Genomic DNA, 27,852 nt, shown 5'->3' with positions numbered 1-27,852 from the left:
TCTATTCCTTGGCTCCACCATCAACCAAAAGGGAGACTGCAGCCAAGAAATCAGAAGGAGATTGAGACTGGGAAGGGCAGCCATGAAGGAGCTAGAAAAGATTTTGAAGTGTAAGGATGTGTCACTGGCCACCAAGACTAGATTAATTCATGCCATCGTATTCCCTATTACTATGTATAGGTGTGAAAGCTGGACAGTGAAGAAAGCGGATAGGAAGAAAGTAGATTCCTTTGAAATGTGGTGTTGGAGGAGAGTCTTACGGATTCTGTGGACTGCCAAAAAAAAAAAAAATCAGTGGGTTATAGATCAAATCAAGCCTGAACTGACCCTAGAAGCTAAAATGACTAAACTGAGGCTGTTGTATTTTGGTCACGTCATGAGACGACTAGAGTCACTGGAAAAGACAGTCATGCTAGGAAAAGTTGAGGGCAGCAGGAAAAGAGGAAGACCCAACAAGAGATGGATTGACTCAATAAAGGAAGCCACAGCCTTCAATTTGCAAGATCTGAGCAAGGCTGTCAAAGATAGGACATTTTGGAGGACTTTCATTCATAGGGTCGCCATGAGTCAGAAGCGACTTGATGGCACTTAACACACACACACACACACACACACACACACACACACACACACACACACACACACACACACATAGTGAGTGTATTTTCTTAAAAGACAAGAGGTTCACTAAGGAAGTCTGTTTAATCACAGAGGAGTTACAAAGAAAGTAAGAATAGTGAAATTTTTGAGACAGCCTTGAGGGGGCAATAGAGCATAACAGATCGTTGCTGACCAGTGCATTCCTAGAGCTCAAATGCTCACAGCAGTGTTCAGAATAGGAGCCAGTTTTCTTGTCTTATTTTACCAAATACTGTTGTCATTGCTTTTGGAGATATAAAACTGAATTAATCTTTAGTCCGTCAGTTGAGTGCTGCTTTGGCTGGAATTGTTTACCTTTTCCCTTCTTGTTCAAATAGGATTTCTCCTATTCATCTGGAAAGGCACCTCTGAATATATTGCCTGCACAGTGATGTGGTCCAATTGACGGATAGCTTTTAAATTGAGTACAAACCAGAAGAATGGAGTAACCACTGAGAGGAAAGTTTCCAAAGGAAATCTTTGTTATGGAAGATTTCAGAGCATGAAATTGTGCTTCGTGGTCAGCTGCTTTAAATGTCACATCCCCCGATCCAGGTTTTCTCTTGCTGTCTTATGTTATACCACTTAACCAATAACAAGACTCTGAGGCCAGAGAGTTGTACAACACCTCACCACCCACATGCTCCTTTTATTTTGCTATACAGCTCCTCTGTGCGAGGTAAAGTGGATTTCTTTTATTTAGTGTGTCTTCTTTTACACATACACAGTATTCCTTAATCCTGAGCTGGAGTATACATCAGCTAACAATTAATACCCCTTTTCTCTGGATCCTACCGAGTGTGTAGTGGGTAGGGTTGCCAGGTCCTTCTTTGCCACTGGCGAGAGGTTTTCGGTGCGGAGCATGAGGCGGGCGGGGTTTGTAGAGGGCTTCAATGCCATAGAGTCCAATTGCCAAAGCGGCCATTTTCTCTAGGTGAACTGATCTCTATCGGCTGGATAGAGCTAGTACCAGCTAGTACCTGGAGGTTGGTAACCCTAGTAGAGGGGGAGCTGGGTTGAAGATATGATGAGAGTCATGTATAACAAAACACATAAGTTTATTTAGTTGGCAAGCATGACCTGTAATGCCTTTCTACTCTAACCTGTTAGCTGACACACAGTTACCAGAGCTGGGACATACATTACACTTAACAATTACAATTTTTGTCCTTTCAGCAGTTCTTAAAGACATTAACTAGACAAAGCTTAACAATTCACTGTTTTTGTCGAGGAACATCATCTAACCCAGGGGTGTCAAATATGAGGCCCGAGGGCCGGATTCGGCCCCTTGAGAGCTCTTACCTGGCCTGCTGCAAGTCAGCTGAGGCAGCCACCCCCTCCCATTCTTAATCTGGGCCAGTGAGGCATGGCTTGGCCCGACCAAGTGATGTTTATGTCCTATCTGGCCCTCGTAACAATTGAATCCGACACCCCTGATCTAACCCCTAAAATTATAGTACAGTCCCTACAGTCCCTACCTGACTAGTTGGGATACCTCCTATCCCTTCTCCCTCCCAAACCCAACTGCCCTGATGGTCCATTGATTGCTGACAGCATTCCATTGATTGCTTCAGCATTCCATTCAGCCTTTCAAGTCCAATTGGTCTGCTCCGAACAGGGAGAAAAGAGAGGAGAATCTTCTCCTCTCTATCACAGGGAGGGAGTCCAGATGGTCTCTGGGAATTCACTCACATGCCCCATCTCCCTTGGCTTATTCATTCACAACTTAATAGTTACCTACAATAGTTACCTTTGGACAGAATTTGTGGTTCAGGAGCCATAAGGGCTTGATTTTCCCGTTGTGTCATATTCTGGGTAAACTAAGATACAAAGGGCGGTCAACATTTTCAATTGTGTGGAAGGAAACTAGATGCTTAGGTGGAAATTCTTCTGTTAAACTTACCTGTAGATGGTGTCTGACTCTTTAACATATTTGACATTTTAATTATTTTTAAAAATCAAGTTGTATTTTATTAAATGATGCTTCCGTGATTTCTGACTCATGTTTGAATGCACATTGTAGTTTACTGAGTGTTCGTTTTGGTTGACCAGCCTCAGAAAGTCTAACAAGCCACAGTGCTTTATTCACTACACTTTTAAGAATATAATGAAATGTACCTTACCCAGCCCTGGCCTGGATGGCCCAGCCTAGCTCGAGCTCATCAGATCTCAGAAGCTAGGCAGGGTCAGCCCTGGATTGTATCTGAATGGGAGACCACCAAGGGATTCCAGGGACTGTTAGTCTCTTGCCTTGAAAACCCTACAGGGTCGCCATGAGTCAGTTGTGACTTGACGGCACTTTACACACACACACTTGACCCTAGTGAGAAGGTTTGATTTTCAGTACTTTGCTGAATATTGGTGTGATTGTGAGGGTGGAGATACGTTAGATACTCTGTGGCTGCTTTACAGCCTACTAAGACACCATCTTAAAGTTCTCCTCAAGTGGTGATTTATGCTTGTTGGGATCATTAAAAAAACATTTTGGTTATTATTAACCAAGCAGATGACTGACAGAGTTTGGAATGGTGAAACAATCTATACAGGGGGACACTGGCCCTTTTAAAAACTTACGATCTTTTAAGAATTGAGAAACTTTCTCATACATTAAAAGTTGGAAGAGAACAGGTAAACTTGAGGACTTTGGCTCAAACTCCCAGTTTTGGTTTAGTAATAGTGTACTTGGTGGTGCTAATAACAGTTTTGGAGGGGGCAGTAATTTTAAGTTCAGCAAAAGGATTAAGACCCATCCTCTTCTTAACATGAACCAAATCCCATGCGTCTTCACCTCTCCCCTCCCAGCTGCTATTATCTTCAAAATGTAATGTGTAATTTTGTCCTTTCTCTCAGTACAATTGCCTTTCTGTACTTATACTAATAAAAACTGAGTCTAGGAATTAAGTAAACCAAAGACAACGTTTACATAAATAATCTATTAATGAGTGTCTTTGCTGTCCTTTTCGTAAAATACATGCTGTTTTAATGCAACATTATCAGGACAGTATGGGACTTGGAGGAAGATCAGTACCAGTACAGTGTAACCTGTTGTTAATTATTTCATGGGGAAATAATGTGACATCCCTTCTTAACAGAGGAATAATCAAGCACCTCACATAATATTTCCCCAAACATAGAATGGCCTACATTTACCGTATTTAGAAGATGTATATGCCAGCTCTCCAGAGAATCTGCTTGAGAGGACATTGGAAGTAAAACAAAATACTAAAACATTAAAATACTAAAACATTAAAATTAATAGACTGTTAAAGGCTGAGCCATTAGATTTTGCTTTATTGATTGATTTACTTTATTTATAGCCTGCCTTTCTTACGGAGACTCAGAGTGCATTACACAGTGTAAACAGATAACAGACCATACGAGGAGACATCTAATAAGCGCAGTGTAGGTCGATACAGTCAATATGGGGAGACATCAAAAGAGCAGTGAACTACTGAGCACAGCATTTTAGGCATGATACAAAGTATGGATATAGTGAAGAAATATGTGTAGTAAACTTAGGATTCATCCTAAAAATAGTGGTATAATCCATGGTCCCTTTCCCTTTATTCAGTGCTTTCCTGAACTATTCTGTAAAATATAACCCTATTACTTTTTTTTTTTTTACATAATTTGTGGGATGACAGGAATGTGGTGGTCTTCCTGTCCTTCTCAGGCAGGCAACTCCATAATATGAGGGCCACAACAGAAAACGCATGTGTATGGGCAGTTGTTGATCACATTTGTTTGCAGGGCAGTATCTGCCGAAGGCCCTACTCAGATGAGTGGAGGTGTAGTGGTGGCGAATATGGGGAGAGGCAGTTCTACAGATATGAGGGTCCAAGGCCCTGTGATAGTCAGTACCTTAAATGGAGCCTGGTAACAGATGGGCAGCCAATGGAGTGGCTGCAGAGAGCATGTAATTTGCACGATCCACCTACCTCCTGAAAATAGCCAAGTAGCAACTCTTTGTATCAAATGGAGTCTCTAAGTTGACTTCAAGGGCAGACCTATGTTAAGTGCATTATAGCAGTCTAGTCTCGATGTTACCATGTCATGGATCAAGGTGGCCAAAACGGCAGAGTCTAGGTAGGGGCCATCTTCCGGATGTAGTTGGAAGAAAGTGTGGTTTGCAGCTATGTTAACTTATCCAATCCCCGCTGAGTTAACTTCTCCAGGCTCTTAACCAAGTCATCAAGGGTTAGCTCAACTCCATCAAAGGTGTCCTCCAAGTACAGTGTCCTCCAAGCCCTCGGCCTTTCCAACTATCCTTACTTTTGTCTTAACAGTATTAATCCAAACGCATGTAACTGAAGGAAGGAAGATTGCCAGTATGCATCTCCAGTGTACAACCTAAACCAATACGTGCACCAACAACTACCAATTTGGCTACAGTAAGAATTGAAGGACACTGCGGTTGAGTCCAGCTGTTGTAAAAGTGACTGAAGAAAGACTATCTCAATAAATAGGAAATACTGGATTCCTCTCTTGCGGTGGACTGGATCAATTGTCTTTGGACTTCATTGGTTAAAAGAGATATTCTTGGGACTATTTTGACTATTTCATGGTTTGTATTTGTATTTATAGTTATGAATTGTTAAGTATTCTATAGACTGTGTGTGTGCGTTAAGTGCCGTCAAGTTGCTTCTGACTCATGGCGACCCTATGAATCAATGTCCTCCAAAATGTCCTATCTTTGACAGCCTTGCTCAGGTCTTGCAAATTGAGGGCTGTGGCTTCTTTTATTGAGTCAATCCATCTCTTATACTAATTCTATAGATTAGTATAAGTATATTGAAGTAGTGTAGAGCGTGTTGTTTTGTTTGTAACAGGTATAGTAGAGTATATTTGGATAACGGATTGAATATATTTTGATATTGGAATAGTTTGGTCATAGTGCTGCTATTTTGGTTTACCTTACATGTTCAGCACTAGAGTGTTTTTTTTAATTAACTACAGTACCTGGAAGTTGGCAACCCTACCTATGGCACACAAATGTCATCTTGTTCTTAAAATGGATTTCAAGTAAACAATGAATCTATTTTACATTCACCGTTGACCAGTTTAGACTTTTCAATATTTGCGGCGGGGGTAGAATGGCATGGGTGGTGGTGGCAGGGGACTGAAGCTTTGTGCTTCACAATGGAGTTTTCTTTTTAAGTGGTTGTCATTTATGCGGGTCCAAAACGGGGGGGGGGGGGGGAACCCAAAGCCCAGAATACAATCTGCACAATACCTTTTATCAATTAAATTACACACAGCAATGTGTAAACTTTTCCAGAACTCTGCTGCATGCTGGATGTTGGTGGTGGAAAGTGCCATCAAATTGCAGCCAACTTATGGGAACTCTGGGGTTTTCAAGGCAAGCGATATTGAGATGTGGTTTGCCATTGCCTGCTTCTGTGTAGCAACCCTGGACTTCCTAGGTAGTCTCCTGTCCAAGTACTAACCAGGGCCAACCCTGCTTAGCCTTTGAGATCTCATGAGATCGGGCTATCCAGGTCAGGGCAGCTGGATGTTACCCCCCCCCTCCAAAAACAAGAGTAAAGGAAGAAGAACATAAGAAGAGCCCTGCTTGATCAGACCCATGGTCTGTCTAGTCCAGCATCTTTTCAGCATCCTGACTCACACAGTGGCCAACTAAGCTTTAGGACATGGTAAAAAAATCCTAGTGAGTCTGCATGCACTTTAGATGTTAGATGTAGAGCTGATGCTGGTATCCAGTAGCCCTGTTCACAAGTTACAGTGAACACTTATACAATCTGTGTACAGTGTACACTAATGTTTTATAAAATGACAAGTAATTCTTATGTTACATTCAACACAATGGACACAACTCCTTTATTTATCCAGGTATTGATCCCTGGTTTCAATTGCAAAAATGAACATGGCTCTTTTCTACAAACAGATATACACATTCACATGCAGGATGTATACGCCTTCACTGTATTGTGTGAACTGGGCTACTGACAGAGCCAGTCATTCATGCTTCTCATAGTGCATTCATGGTTCTTATAGATTTTCTCATTATCCTCAGAATATGTGGTCTTATCCATAACTGTTTCTATGTCCCATGCCCAGCAGAATCTGAGAGTTATACCTGTACATATTTTCAAGCCTTGCTCCTCTATGTAAGTCTTTAACTTTATCCAGTGAATTAAAAAAATTGTTGATTGAAAAATGGAAAAAAACGTCCTTGGAAAAACAACAACCAGAAAAAAACTCCCCACCCACGAATTTTCTATTTTTTCCCCAGGCATTCGCATCTCTATTTCTGATTACAAGAAATCTATAACATTGTTATCTAGTTGCTGTTTTTCCATAGCTTCTGCACTGCCACCCAGTGTTAACAATACAAAATACAAATGTTAATTGTACAGACAAAATTCAAGTCGATAGTACTTTAAAGATCAACATATATGCTTTCTGAAGAAGTGAGCTGTGGCTCACAAAAGCTCATACCCTGCCAGAAATTTTGCTAGTCTTTAAGGTGCTACTGGACTCCTACTCTTTTCTACTGTATTTGCTTTCATGAGTCAAAGCTCACTTCATTAGTTACCAGATATATCTAATTACAAATTGAATGAATAATGCCAGTCAACAAAAGTAAAAAGCCAGGCCAGGTGGTGGAGTAAAGCGCCATCAAGTTCCACCTTCAAGTTCCACCTGACTTACAGCAACCCCGGAGGGATTTCAAGGAAAGAAATTGAGGTGATTTGCCATTGCTTGCTTCTGTGTAGCAACCCTGTGTAGCAACTTCCTTGGTGGTCTCCTGTCCAAGGGCCAACTCTGCTTAGCTTCCAAGGTCTGATGAGACTGCGCTAGGGTTGCCGACCTCCAGGTACTCGCTGGAGATCTCCTGCTATTACAACTAATCTCCATCCAATAGAGATCAGTTCACCTGGAGAAAATGGCCACTTTGGCAATTGGACTCTATATCAATGTGACCTTTAAAAGGCATCTGCCTGTTGCTGTGAAAACATATTCTTCGATAAATTAAGTCTTTGAAGTGCCATATGATCTTTTGTCTTCTTTTCAGCTTCTGCTGATCTCTGCATTTTACCATAGCACAACAAACACAGAATGTCAAAAACATCATCTTTATTAATTGATAATTTTGGGCAATGGACACTAACGCCAATAAAAAACAGCAAGAGAATCACACTCCCCTACATTCCTCCTGAAGACCACGAGAGGGGAATATGAAGCCTTAACATTGTTCACTTCTTCTGGGAGGTTTGACTTCTTCTGGGAGGTTTGACAAGAGAGAGATAAAAATGGATAAAAATGCTATGATTAGTCTGATTAAAAAATGGGTTGGTGGCAGTCCTTTCCCTATTTTCACCTCTCTGCTACCAGCTCAGGTTCATATTTCAGGGGCAAGGGCTTTAATGGATTTATTATTGGGTCAGCTGCACTGCTTTTTGGAAAGGTGGAATTTGGTGGGAACACCTGCACTGGAGGAAGAGTACTTTTATGTCTCTGTCCCCCCTCCCCCCCCAGTTTACAGGGATGCTAATCAGATATCATGCTGTGGCCCCCTCCATTTTATTTGTATCTTCCATCCAAGTTGTTATGTATGCAACATATATGTGTGTGTTATGTATGCAACATATATGTGTAGCTCTGAGAACACTCTTCTCAAGAGCTGGAGGCAGTAATAGGCAGATATGCCCATCTATCCATTGGATCATCCTGATAGTATAAGGAATAATAATAATGTATTAGGTGGTAGGAATCATTGCAAATATTAATGCTATGCATATATTTGTTATGCACCATCCCTATATGCTAGAAATAGTTAGTGATTGCTGACAACTATATTCAGGCTAGGAAAAAGGCCTCTCTGTCGGCTGGAGATCAGGTGAAATAGCGGGAGATCGCCAGCCACTACCTGGAGGTTGGCAACCCTACCAGAAAATCATCTTTGCAGATTTCCAAACGTTACAGGCTGCCTTTCCCCCGAAATCCATGAGGCGCTTTCTAAATATAACTCAGACTGAAATAGTTAAAATAATATTTTAAAATATTGAAGACACGAGAATCATTAGGGCTCAGACCTAAAAAGGCGAGCCAAGCCGGTCAGACACACGTCGTAGTTGTCAATCTAAAAATTATTATTATGACTGTTTAAAAGGCTGCCGGGCACTGACTACTACAAAACGCCAAGGGATCCTGTTCTTTTTCGTAATGTGTGTCCAGAGACTGTGTGTGTTAAGTGCTGTCAAGTCGCCTCTGACTCATGGCGACCCTATGAATCAATGGGGGTTACCGCATTATGTATTCCCACCGATGTATTAAGAGTTTGAAACTGTTATAAAAAATACTGTTCGCACTTTGTTTGGCCCCTTGAGCTGTGAAGACGCCTTCCAACCATATATTAGCCGTGGCATCCAAAAACCCTTTTAAAGCGATGTTTTTTATAACATTTTCAAAGTCTTAATACATCGCTGGGAATACATAATGCGGTAACCCCCCTCGTCCTCCAAAATGCCCTATCTTTGACAGCCTTGCTCAGGTCTTGCAAACTGAGGGCCGTGGCTTCCTTTACTGAGTAAAACCATCTCTTGTTGGGTCTTCCTCTTTTCCTGCTGCCCTCAACTTTTCCTAGCCTGATTGTCTTTTCCAGGGACTCGTGTCTTCTCATGATGTGACCCAAATATGGCAGTCTGCAGAATGTGTGTGTGTGTGTGTAAAGCGCTGTCAAGTCGCAGCCGACTTATGGCGACCCCTTTTGGGGGGTTTTCATGGCAAGAGACGAACAGAGGTGGTTTGCCAGTGCCTTCCTCTGCACAGCAACCCTGGTATTCCTTGGTGGTCTCCCATCCAAATACTAACCAGGGCTGACGCTGCTTAGCTTCTGAGATCTGACGAGATCAGGCTAGCCTGGGCCATCCAGGTCAGGGCTCCTTTCCCATACACAAAGAATATATTACCCTGATAATGATTAAGCTTTGCTTGATTTCACTGTTCTCATGTTCTTAAAATGAACTTCATAGATTTTACTGGAAAACAAACCCAAACAATTTGTTCCAGCATAGCATCTTAAGAAAAATGTGAATGCTTCTATTTGTTCTGGATAAGGAGTGGCAGGGTATCCAAGTTCCTTTCCTTTCCCTTTATCCCTTAGAAGCTCCTTGATCAATTGATCTTGAGCAGCATATATCTAGTGTTGGAGGGATATAAGGATTGAAACAAATCTTGCCACTGACAATGTAGCCTTGGGGTCCCTGTCGCTTAGTAAAAAAGGCATTATGTCAGTCACAGAGGCATTGGATTTGTATATTAAAAGGGGGGAAATATAGTGCGATCGAAGTTCCTCGTAAAAGCGGCATTCCAAAAGGGCATGGGCTAATGAGTCAATAGAGCCAGAAGAGCAAGGGCAGATCCTGTCTGAGTATGGTATATTCAGAATTCTGCCCTGCATTACCATAGAAGGGTTAGCATTCAATCTAGCCAAGCAAAAAGCTCTACAGAGACGAGGAGTTGTCAGATAATATGTATAGGCAGGCAGACCACGTGGAGGGGGTATTCTGAAGAACTGATGCGACGAGCACGAAAAGTAGTGCTGTTATAATCGAGCTCTTTAATGCGCTTTTTAATTTTGGTAAAAGCTTCAGTTATATCCAAGTTCCAGCAACGAGGTACTAGAAGAGTGTGCCCTCTGAACTTTGCAGCCAAGGCAAGATGTTAGCGGCATCACGTTGCCAAACAATAACAAGTTGCGTGTGAGTGTGTGTGCGTGAAGTGCCATCAAGTCACAGCTGGTTTATGGCAACCCAGTAGGGTTTTCATGGCAAGAGACTAACAGAGGTGGTTTGCCAGTGCCTTCCTCTGCACAGCAACCCTGGACTTCCTTGATGGTCTCCCATCCAAATACTCACCAGGGCCGACCCTGCTTAGCTTCTGAGATCTGATGAGCTCAGGCTAGGCTGGGCCATCCAGGTCAGGGCCTTGTGAAGATGCAATGCAACAAATCATTGATTAAAACCATATAATAAATTGGATGATTATTGCTGGTGAAGGTCAGTATACAGTATGATGTTAATAGCGTGTGTGTGTGTGTAAAGTGTCATCAAGGCACAGCTGACTTATGGCAGCCCAGTAGGGTTTTCATGGCAAGAGACTAACAGAGGTGTTTTGCCAGTGCCTTCCTGTGCACAGCAACCCTGGACTTCCTTGGTGGTCTCCCATCCAAATACTCACCAGGGCCGACCCTGCTGAGCTTCTGAGGTCTGACGCGATCAGGCTCGCCCGGGCCATCCAGGTCACGGCCTTGTGAAGATGCACTGCAATAAACCATTGATTAAAACCATATAATAAATTGGATGATTATTGCTGGTGAAGGTCAGTATACAGTATGATGTTAATAGCGTGTGTGTGTGTGTAAAGTGCCATCAAGTCACAGCTGACTTATGGCAATCCAGTAGGGTTTTCATGGCAAGAGACTAACAGAGGTGGTTTGCCAGTGCCTTCCTCTGCACAGCAACCCTGGACTTCCTTGGTGGTCTCCCATCCAAATACTCACCAGGGCCGACCCTGCTGAGCTTCTGAGGTCTGACCAGATCAGGCTCGCCTGGGCCACCCAGGCCAGGCCAGCCCGCAGCACAGGGCGCCAATTAAGCTGCTCCGAGCTGCGTCCCGGAACTGTCCCGCCGCGGCGCCGTTGTTGCTCGGGGGAAGGTGTTCGGCGCCGCGCCGCCCGGGCCGCGGGGCATGATGGGAGGCCGCGTTCCAAACCCGTCTCTCTCCCTCCCTCCCCTCTCCTGTTCCACCCTCCTCCTCCCTTTTTTCGGCGGGTCCTGTTAAAAATGGTGCCCTAAATCCCGGGCCGGGGCGGGAAGGCTGGGAGAAATCAGCGCGGCCCTTCCTCAAACCCCCCCCCACCTCACCCTACCCGCAGGAGGGCAGAGTGGCGGCCGGCGAGGGGTCCCTCCCCCTCCCCCCCACCCCCGCCGATGGCGAGCCCGGATCAGAAATCCCCCAACGTCCTGCTGCAGACGCTGTGCTGCCGCATCCTGGGCAAGGGCGAAGGTAAACCCTCGCGGGAGGGAAGGCGGGGAAGGCGCGCAGAGGGAGGGAGCCTCGTGGAAGGTTTCGCCTTGGGTTTGCCACTCTTGAGATGCACTCCCCCCCCCCATCCCTATTCTCAAAACTCAACCATAAGCCGCCCTGCAGAGTTTGGAGGCTTCAGATGGGGAAAATGTGCACCTAGAGAGTGGCAACTCCAATGCAAAACCTTCCCTGTCTCTTCGCTGCGGGTGGTGGGGAGGGAAAGGGTGGGGGATGCCGACTTCTGCCGGGCTGTTAATGCACGGGAGGTTTTGCCACTTTCTGGATGCGCGTTCCCACCCCCCATCCACATTCTCAAAACTCAACAATAAGCCGCCCTGGAGAGTTTGGAGGCTTCGGATGGGGAAAATGTGCACCTATAGAGTGTCCAAGGCTTTCTATTCCTTGGCTCCACCATCAACCAAAAGGGAGGCTGCAGCCAAGAAATCAGAAGGAGATTGAGACTGGGGAGGGCAGCCTTGAAGGAGCTAGAAATGTGTAAGGAGGTGTCACTGGCCACCAAGATTAGATTAATTCATGCCGTCGTATTCCCTATTGCTATGTATGGGTGTGAAAGCTGGACAGTGAAGAAAGCGGATAGGAAGAAAGTAGATTCCTTTGAAATGGGGTGTTGGAGGAGAGTGTTACGGATTCTGTCGACTGCCAAAAAAAACAAATCAGTGGGTTATAGATCAAATCAAGCCTGAACTGTCCCTAGAAGCTAAAATGACTAAACTGAGGCTGTCGTATTTTGGTCACGTCATGAGACGACGAGAGTCACTGGAAAAGACCGTCATGATAGGAAAAGTTGAGGGCAGCAGGAAAAGAGGAAGACCCAACAAGAGATGGATGGACTCAATAAAGGAAGCCACAGCCTTCAATTTGCAAGATCCGAGCAAGGCTGTCAAAGATAGGACATTTTGGAGGACTTTCATTCATAGGGTCGCCATGAGTCGGAAGCGACTTGATGGCACTTAACACACACACACACAGTGGCAAATCCAATGCAAAACCTTCCCTGTCTCTTCGCTGCGGGTGGTGGGGAGGGAAAGGGTGGGGGATGCCGACTTCTGCCGGGCTGTTAATGCACGGGAGGTTTTGCCACTTTCTGGATGCGCGTTCCCACCCCCCACCCCCATCCACATTCTCAAAACTCAAAAATAAGCCCCCCCCCCCCATGCAGAGTTTTGAGATTTCGGATGGGGGAAAATGTGCATCCAGAGAGCGGCAAAACCTCCCGTACATTGGATGTTGGAAGAGTGACTGTTGTAAAGGTAAAGGTCCCCTGTGCAAAGGGCTGTCTAATCTGTTCATTGTCTAGCCTCCAAATTTAGTTATCAACAGATGGGGTTATATTGATAATTAGATATGCTGATTATATATGCCTTATGTTATCTTAAAAAGGTAAAGGTCCCCTGTGCAAGCACCGGGTCATTCCTGACCCATGGGGGATGTCACATCCTGACATTTTCTAGGCAGACTTTGTTTGCTGGGTGGTTTGCCAGTGCCTGCCCCAGTCATCTTCCCTCTACCCCCAGCAAGCTGGGTACTCATTTCACCGGCCTCGGAAAGATGGAAGGTTGAGTCAACCTTGAGCCAGCTACCTGAAACCAACCTCTGCGGGGATCGAACTCAGGTCTTGAGCAGAGCTTTTGACTGCAGCACTGCAGCTTAACACTCTGCACCACGGGGCTCCTATGTGCATCTAGAGAGTGGCAAAACCTAAAGTGCATTGGATGTTGGAAGAGTGACTGTTGTAGGTGTGAGGTTCTCCAGCTAACCTCGGCAATCCCAAAAGTCACTCGCTCAGACAGGCAGGTCTAAAGCAGGTAAACGTTTATTCAGGATCCGCAGGTACAGCATAAGCAATCCACAGGTTCAAAGCTGCTAATGGCAAACCAAACTACAAAGCATAACTTAAAGCACAGAGTCATCCCAGGTGCAAAACCAAGCAGCCTGGGAATTAGGAGATAACGGTGCCTGGTAGGAATTAGGGAGTGAGCAAGCCATAATACAGAAGTTGCCTGCTGACTTAAGGTCAGCGCAGGGGGGGGGGGCGGATAGGAGCGGGGACAGCATGAGCAGTTCAGAGAAACAAAACCAAAGAATAACACTTAAACAGAAATGGGCCTAACTCATGTCAAGAGCCTGCTTGAACTGCATGACTCCTGACAGCTTGAACATCTCTGAGAAACATAACCACTCGATACACTTGAACAGCAAAACCAATAGATATACCTGAACAGAAATAAGAACTAAAACAGAAATAAGCATGACTCTTGGCATGACTCTTGACAGTAGGTCTCTGAATTTTATGTGGGACCGGTCGATTGACCCCAATAAAATATATGATATGAGCCTCAGACTCTTTCCCCTTGGAGCGCTAAAAGCCGACCTTTTCTCCCACTACACCACACCCAATTATAACGCACCGCCTGCCTGGTTCCCATACAGCGGGAAGAAGTTGGGAGAGAGCGGGTGGCGTTGGGCTGGTCTTTCTGCTCCTCCTCTGCCCCAGAAGAATAACACTTAAGTGCCTGTTGGGGAGTGACCACGGACAAAGGGGAGAGCATCCAGGTTCAGTCTCCAGTTAAAAGGAGCAGATAGTAGATGGTGTGAAAGGTCTCTGCCCCAAGATCCTGGAGAGCCCACTGCCAGTCTGTGTAGAAGGGCCTTAGCTCAGTGGTAGAGCATCTGCTTGGCATGCAGAAGGTCCCAAGTTCAACCCCCGGCATCTCCAGTTAAAGCAACTAGGCAAATAGGTGATGTGAAAAACCTCTGCCTGGAGAGCTGCTGCCTGTCTGAGTAGACAATACTGACTGATGGACCAAGGGTCTGATTCAGTAGAAGGCAGCTTCATGTGTATGTGTAGACAAGAGGTCTTGATAGGGTTGCCAGCCTCCAGGTACTAGCTGGAGATCTCCCGCTATTACAGCTGATCTCCAGCTGAAAGAGTTCACCTGGAGAAAATGGCCGCTTTGGCAATTGGACTGTATGTCATTGAAGTCCCTCCCCTCCCCAAACCCCACCCTCAGGCTTCGCCCCAAAAACCTCCTGCCGGTGGCAAAGATGGACCTAGCAACCCTAGGTCTTGATGGACTCAGGGTCTTGTCTCTGGAAAAGGCACCTTCATCTGGCAATCGAACTGGGAACATGGGAACTCCAGGTTCAGATGCCTGCCGCCCTCCCACGTTGGGCAAGCCATGGTACCTTGCATACCGAATAGGGTTGTGCGTGCTGTAAATAAAACAAGTAGAGCAAGTGCACTGCACATAGCTCCTCTGAAGAAGGGCTGCATATGGGATCAGCAAGGAGAGAAACACTGAATGTTTCTATGTATATAGTGACTACAGGCCTGGTCAGCTACTCAGCTACCTTCATGTAGGGAGGCTGCCAAAAAAAAAGAAAGCTAAAAAAGAAGCTAAAATGTTTGTCATGCTTTTGCAGGAAGGAAACTGATTACATTTTGTCGTGACCAAAAGTATGAGTGTGGTGAAAATACAGTTTGAGTTATTAGAGGCCAGAATAATTTTGAAAGACATGTATTGAACCAAAAGTCATTCAATTTATAAGACGCTGGGCAGTCATAGTACTATGCAGTGCTTGTACTGGTAGTATTTCTAATGTAGTTGTATTTATAGTACTTGTATTTCTAATGTTTTTACAAGATTTACTTTATAGAAAGTTGCATTGGTTCTTAATATGTTTTACCAGACTACAACTTTATACCTGTATATGTACATTTTCTCAAACTCATCACCTGTAAGGAATCTCTCTGACTTCTCTTACCGGTTTTTGTAACTGCTATTCTGTCTCCTACCCCAATGACCCTGATGTGGGCTAAACTTGATCTCCCCTCAGTCAGGGCTTGTGTGCATGTTGCTTTGACTAGTGGTTTGAACAAGGAGAGCAAAGTTGGATGGGTCATTTTGTACCAACTGGAGTTGGGGACAGACGGATCTCCCTGGGGAGAGAGTTCCTGAGCTTTAGTGCCATGACCAAGTAGGCCCTCTCTCGGATTGCCACCTGCCTGATCTCAGAAGGCAGGGGGCATCCTCCTTCTATCATTTGTGCTATTAATGGTTCTGTTTGATAATGTACATATGGTATACCAGTGGTTATGCTGCCACCAGTGCTCATGGACCAACTTTTACCACCTGGCATCTGATATATTTTGGTTCATTGCACTGGCTGAGAAATGAATGACGAATAAATATCCCAAACTATCCTTTCACACTTATTTAAGGTAAGACCAATCATTCAAGTGCCTATAGAGAGACTTAAAACTTCTGCAGATCTGTTTAACCTACTGAGATTATTCAGCACATATCTCTCAAATGTGTGCTCGTTGCGCCCATCCACATGAAAGAATTGGGCCACGTATCTTTGTTTTGTGCAGGAAAACACTTATGACTTTCGTGCTGATGTGTTGTAAATGTAACATTCTAATGTGTATATTTGTCTCTGTTTATTAAAAATTAATGTTGTATACAGGTAGTCTGTTATTAAGTGAATTTTTGGTTTCTGTTTCAGCTGATGTAGCCCAGCAGTTTCAGTATGCAGTGCGAGTCATTGGAAGCAACTTTGCTCCTACTGTTGAGAGAGATGAATTTCTAGTAGCTGAAAAAATTAAAAAAGAACGTAAGTTTCTTGCTTGTGTTTTTTGTTGTTTGATTTTGGTTCCTTGTGGGTAGATCAGATACAATATACAACTCATTAGTACACACTATTGTTTATTATTTTTATTATGTGTAATTTACATTTGTTTTTGCTGCTGTATTTGTTTTGCTAACATGAATATATCAGATGAGATTATTAGGTATGTGTTATGTTCTTGTCTGTTCCCATTTCTAGTCCTCGCTGTAATACGGTTATAAGAAACCTGATAACCCCTGTAGCAAGGTTCTAGTAGCCTTTCTGTAGTTTCTGGGTTGTATTTCACTTAGCTTGGCTAAAAGTGGACCTGTTCTCCAGCATGAGGACCCTCTTGAACCAGATGAAGTTTCCTTGTAAAAGAAGAAGGCACAGAACTTAGCCGAGCGAAGTAGTAAAATGCAACCCTAAGCAGAGTTATGCCCTTCTAACTCGGGTATAGCTCTGCTTCGGTTTGCACTACAAGTGTGGAAGTAACTGTCAGAAGCAGTTACAGGTAATGAGGGAAGGAAAAAAGGAGAACTACAATCAGATAAAATAGTTAGACAACAGGAATGGAAGTTGGTCAGAAATTGTATAAACGAGCGAAGGGAGCTTGGGTGCAGGAGTCATTGATTTTTTCAGGAGGGGGACTGTATCAGGAGTAGGGTTGCCAACTTCAAGGTACTAGCTGGAGATCTCCTGCTACTACAACTGATCTCCAGCCGACAGAGATCAGTTCACCTGGAGAAAATGGGCGCTTTGGCAATTGGACTCTATGGCATTGACGTCCCTCCCCTCCCCAAACCGCATCCTCCTCAGGCTCCGCGTCAAAAAACCTCCCACCAGTGGTGAAGAGGGACCTGGCAACCCTAATCAGGAGGCAGGTTTTGAGACTGAGATGCTAAATTAATTTGTTTTCCCCCCTTCTGTCTCAAATAAAGTCCTGCCTACTTAGTAGCAAAGACTTTTAATAGGGTACATGATAATCAGTACCCCCCCCCCCCCGGCTTGTTGTTAGGATCTCTTTAGGAACACCACACTGAACAAGCCACTTTGAGCTGCTTTGAATGGGGGGGGGGGATAGCCTTATTTAAGTTCTGTTTGTATTGCTCAACTCTACTGAGGCATTTTGCTAGTAAATGATGACCCTACAGCTAGCGTGAACTGGGTTGCAGTTAAGTCACTGTGGAAATGCAATTAACCCTTTGAGGGGGCAGTGGAAAGGATTTCTTGGCTGTTGTCTTTTGTCAATTACAGGTTGTATGTGGGGGATGCTCACTAAAGAACTCAAAACATTTTCTGTAGTGTATTCCAGGCTATATTTTCTTCTGTTTTTCTGTACTGACAAGTTTGGATTGCAACACTGAATCCTTCACTTTTGAAAATAATTTTTTCCCTCACGCTTGCTTCATACGTTACCCTGAAAACATTAGTCCACTAGTATCAAACACACTTGCTCTGACCTTGGCATCGGCTAAATTCCTTTCCCCACAATATCAAAAAACAAAAGATGCCGAAGAGTGTTGGAAAATGTCACCATAAATGTAATGAGACATAGAAATGGTTATCTGACAAGATAACTCCCGCTGCTCTTGACTCTAAGCTCAGGTGACGATTGGATGCTTTGTACAGCCTGAAGTGGCAGAACCTTTGCTTCTTCTTTGGGCAGGTGTTGGTAAACTAATCTCTCTCCATGATGACTGACCACCTGGTGACCAAGCAATCTCTAAGCAAAGTGGTGAATACATGTTTGTTGGCAAATGAAGGATAGTTGTTAGATCTAATCTAATGCATATGTGCAGCATAGTGGACAAAACTGAGCATAATATTTGATTAAATTTTAATATTCCGTATAATAGAAGAAGAATTGGTTTTTTATATGCTGACTTTCTCTACCACTTAAGGGAGACTCAAACCGGCTTACAATCACCTTCCCCTCCTCACAACAGACAGGTAGGTGGGGCTGAGAGAGCTGTGACTAGCCCAAGGTCACCCAGCTGGCTTCGTGTGTGTAGGAGTGGGGAAACAAATCCAGTTCACCAGATTAGCCTCCTCCGCTCATGTGGAGGAGTGGGTAATCAAACCCGGTTCTCCGGCTCAGACTACACCGCTCCAAACCACTGCTCTTAACCACTACACCACACTGGCTGTCAGCTTATAATGCTTATAATATGCCTTTATCTTCACAGTTGCACGACAAGGACGGGAAGAAAGCGCTGCTTTGTTTTCAGAGCTTTACAGAAAACTCTACTCACAGGTATAGGACTAAGCTGGAGACTGAAGTTGTTTTCTCAAGTGGGGTGAACCAAATATTGAATAGTGTGGTTTTTGTTAAAATTAGATTTTTAGAAACATTTTCGGGTTTGTTCCTGTCTGGCTTGCAAAATATAAAAAAAAGGAAATTTTATGGAAATAAAATAGTATTTTAATGGTGTAGTTTGCTTAATTACTTTTAATGAGGACAGAGATCAGCAAAAAAGTGTTACACTTATCTAATTGCTGTTTATTTTAAAGGTAATTTGCATTGATTATTGATCATGCGTTTTGTTGGCCTTTTAAAAGATCGTGATTTTCTTCTTTTTGTACTTTGAAGCATGGGGTTCTAGAAACTTGTTAACAGAAAAAAATATGAGTCTGTTTTCATAGTAAAGTTCAGGCTTGCCTATGTGTGTCTTTTGAAAACCCTTCCCCACATGGTTATGATGTGCTGCCCTTTGAAACACCACGATGAAGAGAAATCTCCATCTCAGTTGAATAGAAGTTGGGGTAGGGGGTAGGAAATCAGTAGGGATTAAAGAGGTGGATCCAGTCTGTGTAAGAATAGAGAGTACAAGAGGGTCAAGTAGCAACTGACCTCTTCAAATGTAAAGTATGCACGCACCATCCTCCATTTTGAGCAAAAGACCTGCAGTTCTAACATTAGTTTGACTTGCCCAGTTGTCCGAGAAATCTGTCAGTTTTCCTTTTTTTCCTGGGTAATGGAGACCGAAGTTTAGCTGCACACAGTTTATTGAAATGTTTCACGTCTCCTAGCCTGATTGCTTCTAAACTTAACTGTTCCGAAAAGTGTTTGGAAACTTCAGTTGGAATAGAATGCTGCAGCCTGGGGATTGACTGAGTGGATTGTAGGGACCATATCAGTTTAGTCTTGGCCCATCTACATTAGATCCCAATTTATTTCTGGGCAAATATGGCTTGGGACGAGCATATCTGATGGACCACCTACTCCCTTACAAACCTACACAACTGCTATGGTCATCTGCTGAGGCCCTGCTTTAGGTACCTCCACTTTCTGTGTATAGGTGGGTGGCAATCCAGGAGAGGGCCTCCTCAGTTGTGGCACCAAAGCTCTGGAATTCTCTCCTCAGAGAAACTTGCCTGTCCCCTTCTGTTGCCGTCTTCTGCCAGTGGGTGAAGACTTTTTTGTTTCAACTGGCGTTCCTTGGTGATCCCTCCTTCTTGCCCTGTGTTGTTTTTATGTTTTTGTATGTATATTTTAGCTTGGTTTTAATGGTTTTTAAGAGTTGCTTTTTGTCATTTATGTTTTTAATTTACTGGTGACCGTGGTGGCCCAGTTGAGGGACAGAAAGGCGGGGTATAAATTTTGTAAATAAAATAATATAAATAATAAACTAGAAATTACTTGTTTATTGAGAACTGAAGCTATAATACCAGACAATGCTGTCTTTTCTAATACAAGTTTCTTCTGGTAGGGCATCTTGAAAAACAGATGGTCAATCCTCTACCTCCTGCTCAGCCTCAGTGAAGATCCACGAAAGCTGTCAAGCAAGGTAGATTATTCATTTCGTTGGCCTCTTAAGTGATTACTACAATACAGAAATGGCCAAGTGGAGAGTCAGGGGTCTGTTTGTATGCTAAATCTTAGTTAGACTATCTGAAATATCTTTAGAAAGATTAAGGATGGTTTTAAGAACATAGGAAAGGCCATGCTGGATCAGACCAAGGCCCATCAGGTCCAGCAGTCTGTTCACACAGTGGCCAACCTGGTGCCTCTAGGAAGCCCACAAACAAGATGACTGCAGCAGCATTATCCTGCCTGTGTTCCAAAGCACATAATATAATAGGCATGCTCCTCTAATTCTGGTGAGAATAGGTATGTATCATGACTAGTATCCATTTTTACTAGTAGCCATGAATACCCCTCTTCTCCATGAACATGTCCACTCCCCTCTTAAAGCCTTCCAAGTTGGCAGCCATCACTACATCCTGGGGCAGGGAGTTCCACAATTTAACTATGCATTGTGTGAAGAAATACTTCCTTTTATCTGTTTTGAATCTCTCACCCTCCAGCTTCAGCAGAGTGAGTGAGAAAAGCTTCTCCCTGTCCACTCTCTCCATACCATGCATAATTTTATAGACCTCTATCATGTCTCCCCTTAACCACATTCTTTCCAGGCTAAACAGCCCTAAACGTTTTAACCACTCCTCATAGGGCAGTTGCCCTATGAAATATCAAATGAATATTCTGTATTTTATTAAACTTAGTTGTAGGTACAATGGTTAAAAAAAAGGCAGTAACAGCTAACAGCAGACAGGTGTTCAGACTGATTTAATCTACGGAAATTGGACTTCTTATAACATGTTTTTTCCCTTCCCTTAAAGGTATCAAATTTTGCTACACTGTTCGCTCAAGCACTGCCACGGGATGCCCATTCAACTCCTTACTACTATGCCAGGCCTCAGACCCTTCCGCTGAATTATCAAGACCGAAATGCCCAGCCTGGCCAAAGCTCTGGCAGTATGGGCAGCAGTGGGATCAGCAGCATAGGCATGTACGCCCCGAATGGTCCTACTCCGACTCCGCAGTCACTTCTTCCAGGGTAAATGTGACTTAGATCATCTTGCAGACTTTTTTTGGAGAAGTCTGGTTTCTGTAAATGTAGTGTCCAACCATCCACTGACCTTGCAGACCGGGACACTTCTGCTTCTCTCTCTCTCTCTCTCTTGCTGCAATCCACTAATCTTCCCCTCCCTCGAATGTTGATCCCACGGGGCCAGAACACCCTGAAGGAGCAGCATTGGGGGCAAAAGGGGGGGGCTCTGCAGTAGAAGGGAGGAATTGGCAGAAATTGCTGTCCTCTCTTCATCAAATGGAAACGGTGTTCCATCAGAGAAACTGGGTGGATGGATACATGGCAGCTGAGTGCTTGCCATCCAAATCGCAGATTTTTGTTTATTTGTTACTAAGAGATGTTGGTGTTATTATTATCAAATTACTTTCAGCCCTGATAAGTGTTGCATGAAGGTTCTGTGAAAGATCCTCCCAGATAAGCCTGTGTCTTCATCCACTGTGCCAGTCCGAACTTAGCCGCAAGAGAACTGGGAGGGTTTTATTGAGACACATTCTGTTGGTGAAAGGTTATGCCAGACTTTAGTCTGACAAAACTCATGGTCAGAACGTCAACAAATAACTGATTATAACTTCATTAAAAAAAATTGGTAGTTCATTTTTTGTGTGGCTGCATTTATATCTCTTCATGGGACCTGAAAAGGGATACTGTCTGCTTTGATGTGAACGCTATTTAAGTTCATGGCTGCAATATACCGCTGGAGGAGTCAACACCTAAAAAATATTCCTGGTGGTTATGGTTTCTGCTTGAAGGTTTTCAGAACTTGGGACTTTATCAGTCTGTGCCTTCGTTAATAACAAAGGGCTGTTGAATCTCAGCCTTCAAGCCCAAACTTAAGTCATTTGAGTATCATTGGTGGCTTTTTCATATCTGTATGTCTACTTCTGAACATGGCCCAAAGAGTCAGCACAGTGGTGGTCATGAACAGAGGAGGGGTATCTTTCTGCAAACTGGGAGATCAACAGAGTTAGTTTTCCATTGCCTTCCTCTGCATAGCAACCCTGGAATTCCTTGGTGGTCTCCCATCCAAATACTAACCAGGGCTGAGCCTGCCTAGCTTCTGAGATCTGACGTGATAGGGCTATTACCATGCTGCCTTCCTTCCCTAAGGGACTTCTAACAATTTCCAAAACCTCTATGCACTGGGGGAAAACCTGAGATCTTGTGATGCTGCATGGCAAGATCTCAGTTGCCGTTAGGAGCGTTGCTTAGCGACCCAATAACCAGGCAATAGCTGCAGGAAATGGAGGATGTTCATTTCAGCCAATATTTAGTGCATCAATGATTAACACTTTTTCATATATATTCCTGAAGTACCAACATTCAAGCATCCGTTTAATCCCTAGAATTGTCAAGATTTATACAATCGTCAGTTTTTAATTTTTTTCTCGGTAATTATTGCTTTTTATGACATTTCTGGTATTTATGGAGGTGAAATGTAGTTTTCCCTTGACGCTTTGGTCTCTTCCGGAGAATATAAATGAACCTTTTGTGCCTAGGGACGTCTCAGTATTTGGACTGCGTTATTTTCTTTTTGCAGACAATCCTATCAGCGTGGAGGAGTGGGCGATTGCCTTCGCCAACAGCTAGGAGCACGGCTTGCTTGGACCTTAACTGCAGGCCAGCCCACCTTACAGAACTCTACCTCAAAAGGCCTTTCAACAGCTGCTTCACGTAATGCATCGAGGACTAGGCGGGAAGGGGATCTAAGTGGTAAGTGAAGCACATGTCACTAGTTAGGAGCTTCCCTTCCCATTGCCTTTCCTTAGGAAAACCTGAAGCCGTTCTGTTTGGGAACCAACTTACTGAAATCCAAACTACTGGCTATGACATGAGAAATTGAATATTAGGTCTTCCATTTGGTTGACCTTTTAAAACTCATGGGCCAGGATCCAGTGAACCTAGAGTTGCCAACCTCCATGTACTAGCTGGAGATCTCCTGCTATTACAACTGATCTGCAGCTGCTAGAGATCAGTTCACACGGAGAAAATGGCTGCTTTGGCAATTGGACTCTGGCATCAAAGCCCCTCCCCAAACCCCGCCCTCCTCAGGCTCCGCCCCAAAAACCTCTCGCCGGTGGCAAAGAGTGACCTGGGCAACCCTAAGTGAACCAGCCATTACTGCTGTGCGCTCAAGGGGGCTTTGGGCTTAGGTTTGCTGAATAGTAGTGGGCTTGGCAAACCAATTTTAAAGCTAACAGGATTTTCACAACCAGACCATGATGTGGCACAGAGGACTGCTGTTCAAAGGGGAAAAAATTAAATTGAAACAAGAGGCAGACAAAATGGAAGTCTCGTGCATTATGGGTAAAATTGATCCAGGAATAGGTGTTCCACTTGCCCCAAACTGAGTTGTATTCCCTTTGAAAGAGCAACCTCAAGTTGTTTGTAGACTCTTTGCTAATTTGGATATTCAAATGATGGAGGTGGCGAGAGATGCTTTTTTGCCCATTTAGCCTTGTTTGAAAGCTGCAGCCATTCTTTGTGAAAATGGACCTGACCACAGTTATAGTACCTTGGTAATATAAAGGTTAGACTACTCTTAACATGTCCTATATGAGTCTGTTGTGAAAGTCCAAAAACTGCAGCTGGTTCAAAAAGAGGCAGACAGAATATTAATATGGGTTTTCTGCAACAGGCATATACAGTGAGGGAAAAAAGTATTTGATCCCCTGCTAAATTTGCCCGTTTGCCCTCTGATGAAGAAATGACCAGTCCATAATTTTAATGGTAGGTTTATTGTAGCTGTGAGAGACAGAATAACAACAGGAAAAACCCCAGAAACCCAGAAGACAAAAGTCAGAGATTGATGTGCATTATAATGAGTGAAATACCGTATATACCCGTGTATAAGCCGACCCGCGTATAAGCCGAGGTGCCTAATTTCTCCCCCCAAATGGGGAAAAATTAGGCACCCGCGTATAAGCCGAGGGTCGGCTTATAACCCCTCCCCCCCCCCGCAGGTTTACCTTTTCTAGGTGCGCAGGCAGGCGGCGGCGGCTCCTAGGCCGCTCCAGGCCTGGCGAAGGCGGCTGCGGTGGGGGCACCCGCGGCCCAGGAGGCCCCCCCAGGGCGCTCCTGGCCGGGGGGAGCCGGGCGCGCCCGGCGGCGGTGGAGGCGTGGCCTTCCTGCGGCCGCAGGAGGCCCTTCCAGGGCGCTCCTGGCCGGGGGGAGCCTGGCGCGCCTGGCGGCGTTGGAGGCGCGGCCTTCCCACGGCCGCAGGAGGCCCTTCCAGGGCTCTCCTGGCCAAGGGGAGCCGAGCGCGCCCAGCGGTGGCGGAGGCGCGGCCTTTCCGCTGCCGCAGGAGGCCCTTCCAGGGCGCTGTCCAAGGATGTCAGGGACAAGATTGTAGACCTGCACAAGGCTGGACTGGGCTACAAGACTATTGCCAAGCAGCTTGGTGAGAAGGTGACAATCCTAACCCTAACCCTGTCAACCTCCCTCGGTCTGGGGCTCCATGCAAGATCTCATCTTGTGGAGTTGCAATGATCATGAGAACGGTGATGAAGCAGCCCAGAACTACACGGGGTGGGGGGGGACTTGTCAATGATCTCAGGGCAGCTGGGACCATAGTCACCATGAAAACGGTAACACACTACGCCATGAAGGACTGAGATCTTGCAGAGCCCGCAAGGTCCCCTTGCTCAAGACAGCACATGTATAGGCCCGTCTGCAGTTTGCCAATGCACATCTGAATGACCCAGAGGAGAACTGGGTGAAAGTGTTGTGGTCAGATGAAACCAAAATCGAGCTCTTTGGCATCAACTCAACTCGACGTGTTTGGAGGAGGAGGAATGCTGCCTACTACCCCAAGAACACCATCCCCACCGTCCAACATGGAGGGGGACATATTATGCTTTGGGGGTGTTTTTCTGCTAAGGGGACAGGCACCTTCACCGCATCGAAGGGACGATGGACTGGGCCATGTATCATCAAATCTTGGGTGAGCACCTCCTTCCCTCAGCCAGGGCATTGAAAATGGGTCGAGGATGGGTATTCCAGCATGACAATGACCCAAAACACACGACCAAGGCAACAAAGGAGTGGCTCAAGAAGAAGCACATTAAGGTCCTGGAGTGGCCTAGCCAGTCTCCAGACCTTAATCCCATCGAAAATCTGTGGAGGGAGCTGAAGGTTCGAGTAGCTACACATCAGCCTCGAAATCTTACTGACTTGGAGAGGATCTGCAAAGAGGAGTGGGACAAAATACCTCCTGAGATGTGTGCAAACCTGGTGGCCACCTACAAGAAACGTCTGACCTCTGTGATTGTCAACAAGGGTTTTGCCACCAAGTACTAAGTCATCTTTTGCAAAGGGATCAAATACTTATTTCACTCATTATAATGCACATCAATCTCTGACTTTTGTCTTCTGGGTTTCTGGGGTTTTTCCTGTTAGTATTCTGTCTTTCACAGCTACAATAGACCTACCATTAAAATTATGGACTGGTCATTTCTTCGTCAGAGGGCAAATGGGCAAATTCAGCAGGGGATCAAATACTTTTCCCCCTCACTGTAACATCTATTTTGGATCATTTACTTTGGCTCCCAGTTTATTTCTGGGCTCAGTACAAAGTGCTGTTTTTTACTTTTAAATCTGTAAGTGGCTGAAGGACTGACTGCCTTCACCTATGTATACCTGCTGAAGACTTGAGGTCATCCCAGGAAACATCCGGGGATGCTTTGTAAGACCTTGATTGTGAGCTTTCTTGGTAGCTGCTTCAAATCTTGGAATTGCCCCCCCCCCCCCCAGGTATTATATGCACTCCCTGTGCGACATGCTAGATGACATGGTTAGATTATTTTGGAAGTCGTTTCTAAGATAGATTGCTATCCTGGCTTTACATTTTATGCTTGCATTGTATTGTTTTAAATGTGTTTGAATTTTCATTGTAATTCTCGTGATTCCCTTTGTATTATGTGGATCAGTAAGATGCCTTGAGTGTTTCTCAAAGTGGAAGTAATCTAGATAAATAAAATACTTAGTAGTGAGATGTTAAAATAACAAATGTGATTCTGAAAGAAGCCAGCAAGTGACCCTCCCCCTTCCTCTTTTCAGGATCTGTTGAAATAACTGAAGCATTTCTTGTGAGAGACATTTTGTACGTCTTCCAGGGAATAGATGGCAAAGTCATCAAAATGGTCAACGCTGAAAACTGTTATAAAGTAGATGGAAAGGTACTGGGCAATGATCCTCCACATGTTTTGTATAGCTAGGCAGCATAGAGATTACTTCTAGAAAACTCCATTTGCGCAATTCAGAAATGCAAGATGCATTTTTAAACAATAAACATGAATCCTCCATCAGTAGCAATAGTAGTGTATAAGATGCAAACAGCTTAGGGTAGAAAGCGGAGATGTTCTTTAAAAAAACATTTTTTAATAAATCTAAACGACGGGGAAAAAAGAAAAGTTAAAGATCATATGACAACTGCAATTACATCAAAAGACAGAGAAAGAAAAAATATATGATAAACAGTGAAAGATGGTAGTAATTGTGAACTGAAAATAGTGATAGAATAATGGGCATTCAACAGTAATTATCTTAATAATTTTAGCATAAATCATAAGATACTCTATACCATACTTGATAAACACGCTAATAATGTTAGACAATGTTATCTAATGAATTATAATAAAATAAATTATGTAAGAAATACTTGCAATGGTAATTACTTTTATATATTTCTAAAAATACTTCCCAAATATTCAAAATTAAGTTCACCTATTGTAATCATCTATCCCTGATATATTTAAAAATTTTCCTCCCTTTTGGCATTTTTCAATACAATGTATCAAGAGGATTATTCATAATTCATATATATAATTTCAACCACCTCCTTCTCTGCTCTCATTTTTTAAGAATAATATGTCGTATATTTTCCATTTATCCTGAAATTATTTAATTGGCCTTTTATTCAGATAGTTCGTTAGTTTTACCATTGTTGTATATTCAGCTATTTTACTTTCCCAGTCCTCTTACGCTTTCAATAAGGACAAGCATACAAAATACATCAGGATGATTTTAGGAGTCCTAGATGTAGGCAGGTAGCAGAAGACTTCTTCCCATGTCATGATTTTAAGGCATTTCAATACAAGTAGAGTACAAAGAAGGAGCCCTGTGGCACAGAGTGGTAAGCTGCAGTACTGCAGTCAAAGCTCTGCTCACGACCTAAGTTCGAACCCAACAGAAGTCGGTTTCAGGTAGCTGGCTCAAAGTTGACTCATCCTTCCATCCTTCCGAGGTCAGTAAAATGAGTACCCTGCTTGCTGGGGGTGAAGTGTAGATGATTAAGGAAAGCAATATAGTAAAAATATAGTAAAAGTTTTCTTCTGTCTCTCTCTCTTTTTGCCATCAAATCATCCGGCTTATGGCAACCTTTTGTGGGGTTTTCAAGGCAAGAGACGTTTGGAGGTGGTTTGCCATTGCCTGCCTCCGTGTCACGACCCTGGTATTCTTTGGAGATCTCCCATCCAAATACTAGCCAGGGACAGGGTTGAATATGTGTGTCTGGCCCAAGGTCACCCAGCAAGCTTCCATGGCACGAGTGGGGATTTGAACCTGGGTTACCCAGATCCTAGTCCGACACATTAACCACTACACCATGGATTATTCAGAAATTTCAGTTTGTTAGCGTCAGCCAGAGTGCTGGCTTCTC

At 44.1% G+C, this 27,852-nt stretch overlaps 1 protein-coding gene across 2 annotated transcripts in view; it reads left to right on the top strand.

Annotated features, from left to right (window-relative positions):
* The first annotated feature begins 11,587 nt into the window (after positions 1-11,587).
* The window catches only part of TUBGCP3 (tubulin gamma complex associated protein 3), a 51,061-nt gene continuing 34,796 nt past the window's right edge, over positions 11,588-27,852 (top strand). For both annotated transcript variants that reach the window (XM_056861871.1, XM_056861870.1), the window contains exons 1-7: positions 11,588-11,670; positions 16,222-16,329; positions 18,513-18,580; positions 20,037-20,114; positions 20,947-21,164; positions 22,735-22,907; positions 26,253-26,371. In XM_056861871.1, coding sequence (XP_056717849.1) covers positions 11,595-11,670; positions 16,222-16,329; positions 18,513-18,580; positions 20,037-20,114; positions 20,947-21,164; positions 22,735-22,907; positions 26,253-26,371 — 840 coding nt within the window. In that variant the 5' untranslated portion in view covers positions 11,588-11,594. The remainder of the gene's footprint in view (positions 11,671-16,221; positions 16,330-18,512; positions 18,581-20,036; positions 20,115-20,946; positions 21,165-22,734; positions 22,908-26,252; positions 26,372-27,852) is intronic.

The sequence above is a fragment of the Euleptes europaea genome, chromosome 16 (genome assembly GCF_029931775.1).
Source record: "Euleptes europaea isolate rEulEur1 chromosome 16, rEulEur1.hap1, whole genome shotgun sequence".
In the NCBI taxonomy this organism is placed as follows: Eukaryota; Metazoa; Chordata; class Lepidosauria; order Squamata; family Sphaerodactylidae; genus Euleptes; species Euleptes europaea.
This window is presented reverse-complemented; position numbering and strand designations above follow the sequence as displayed.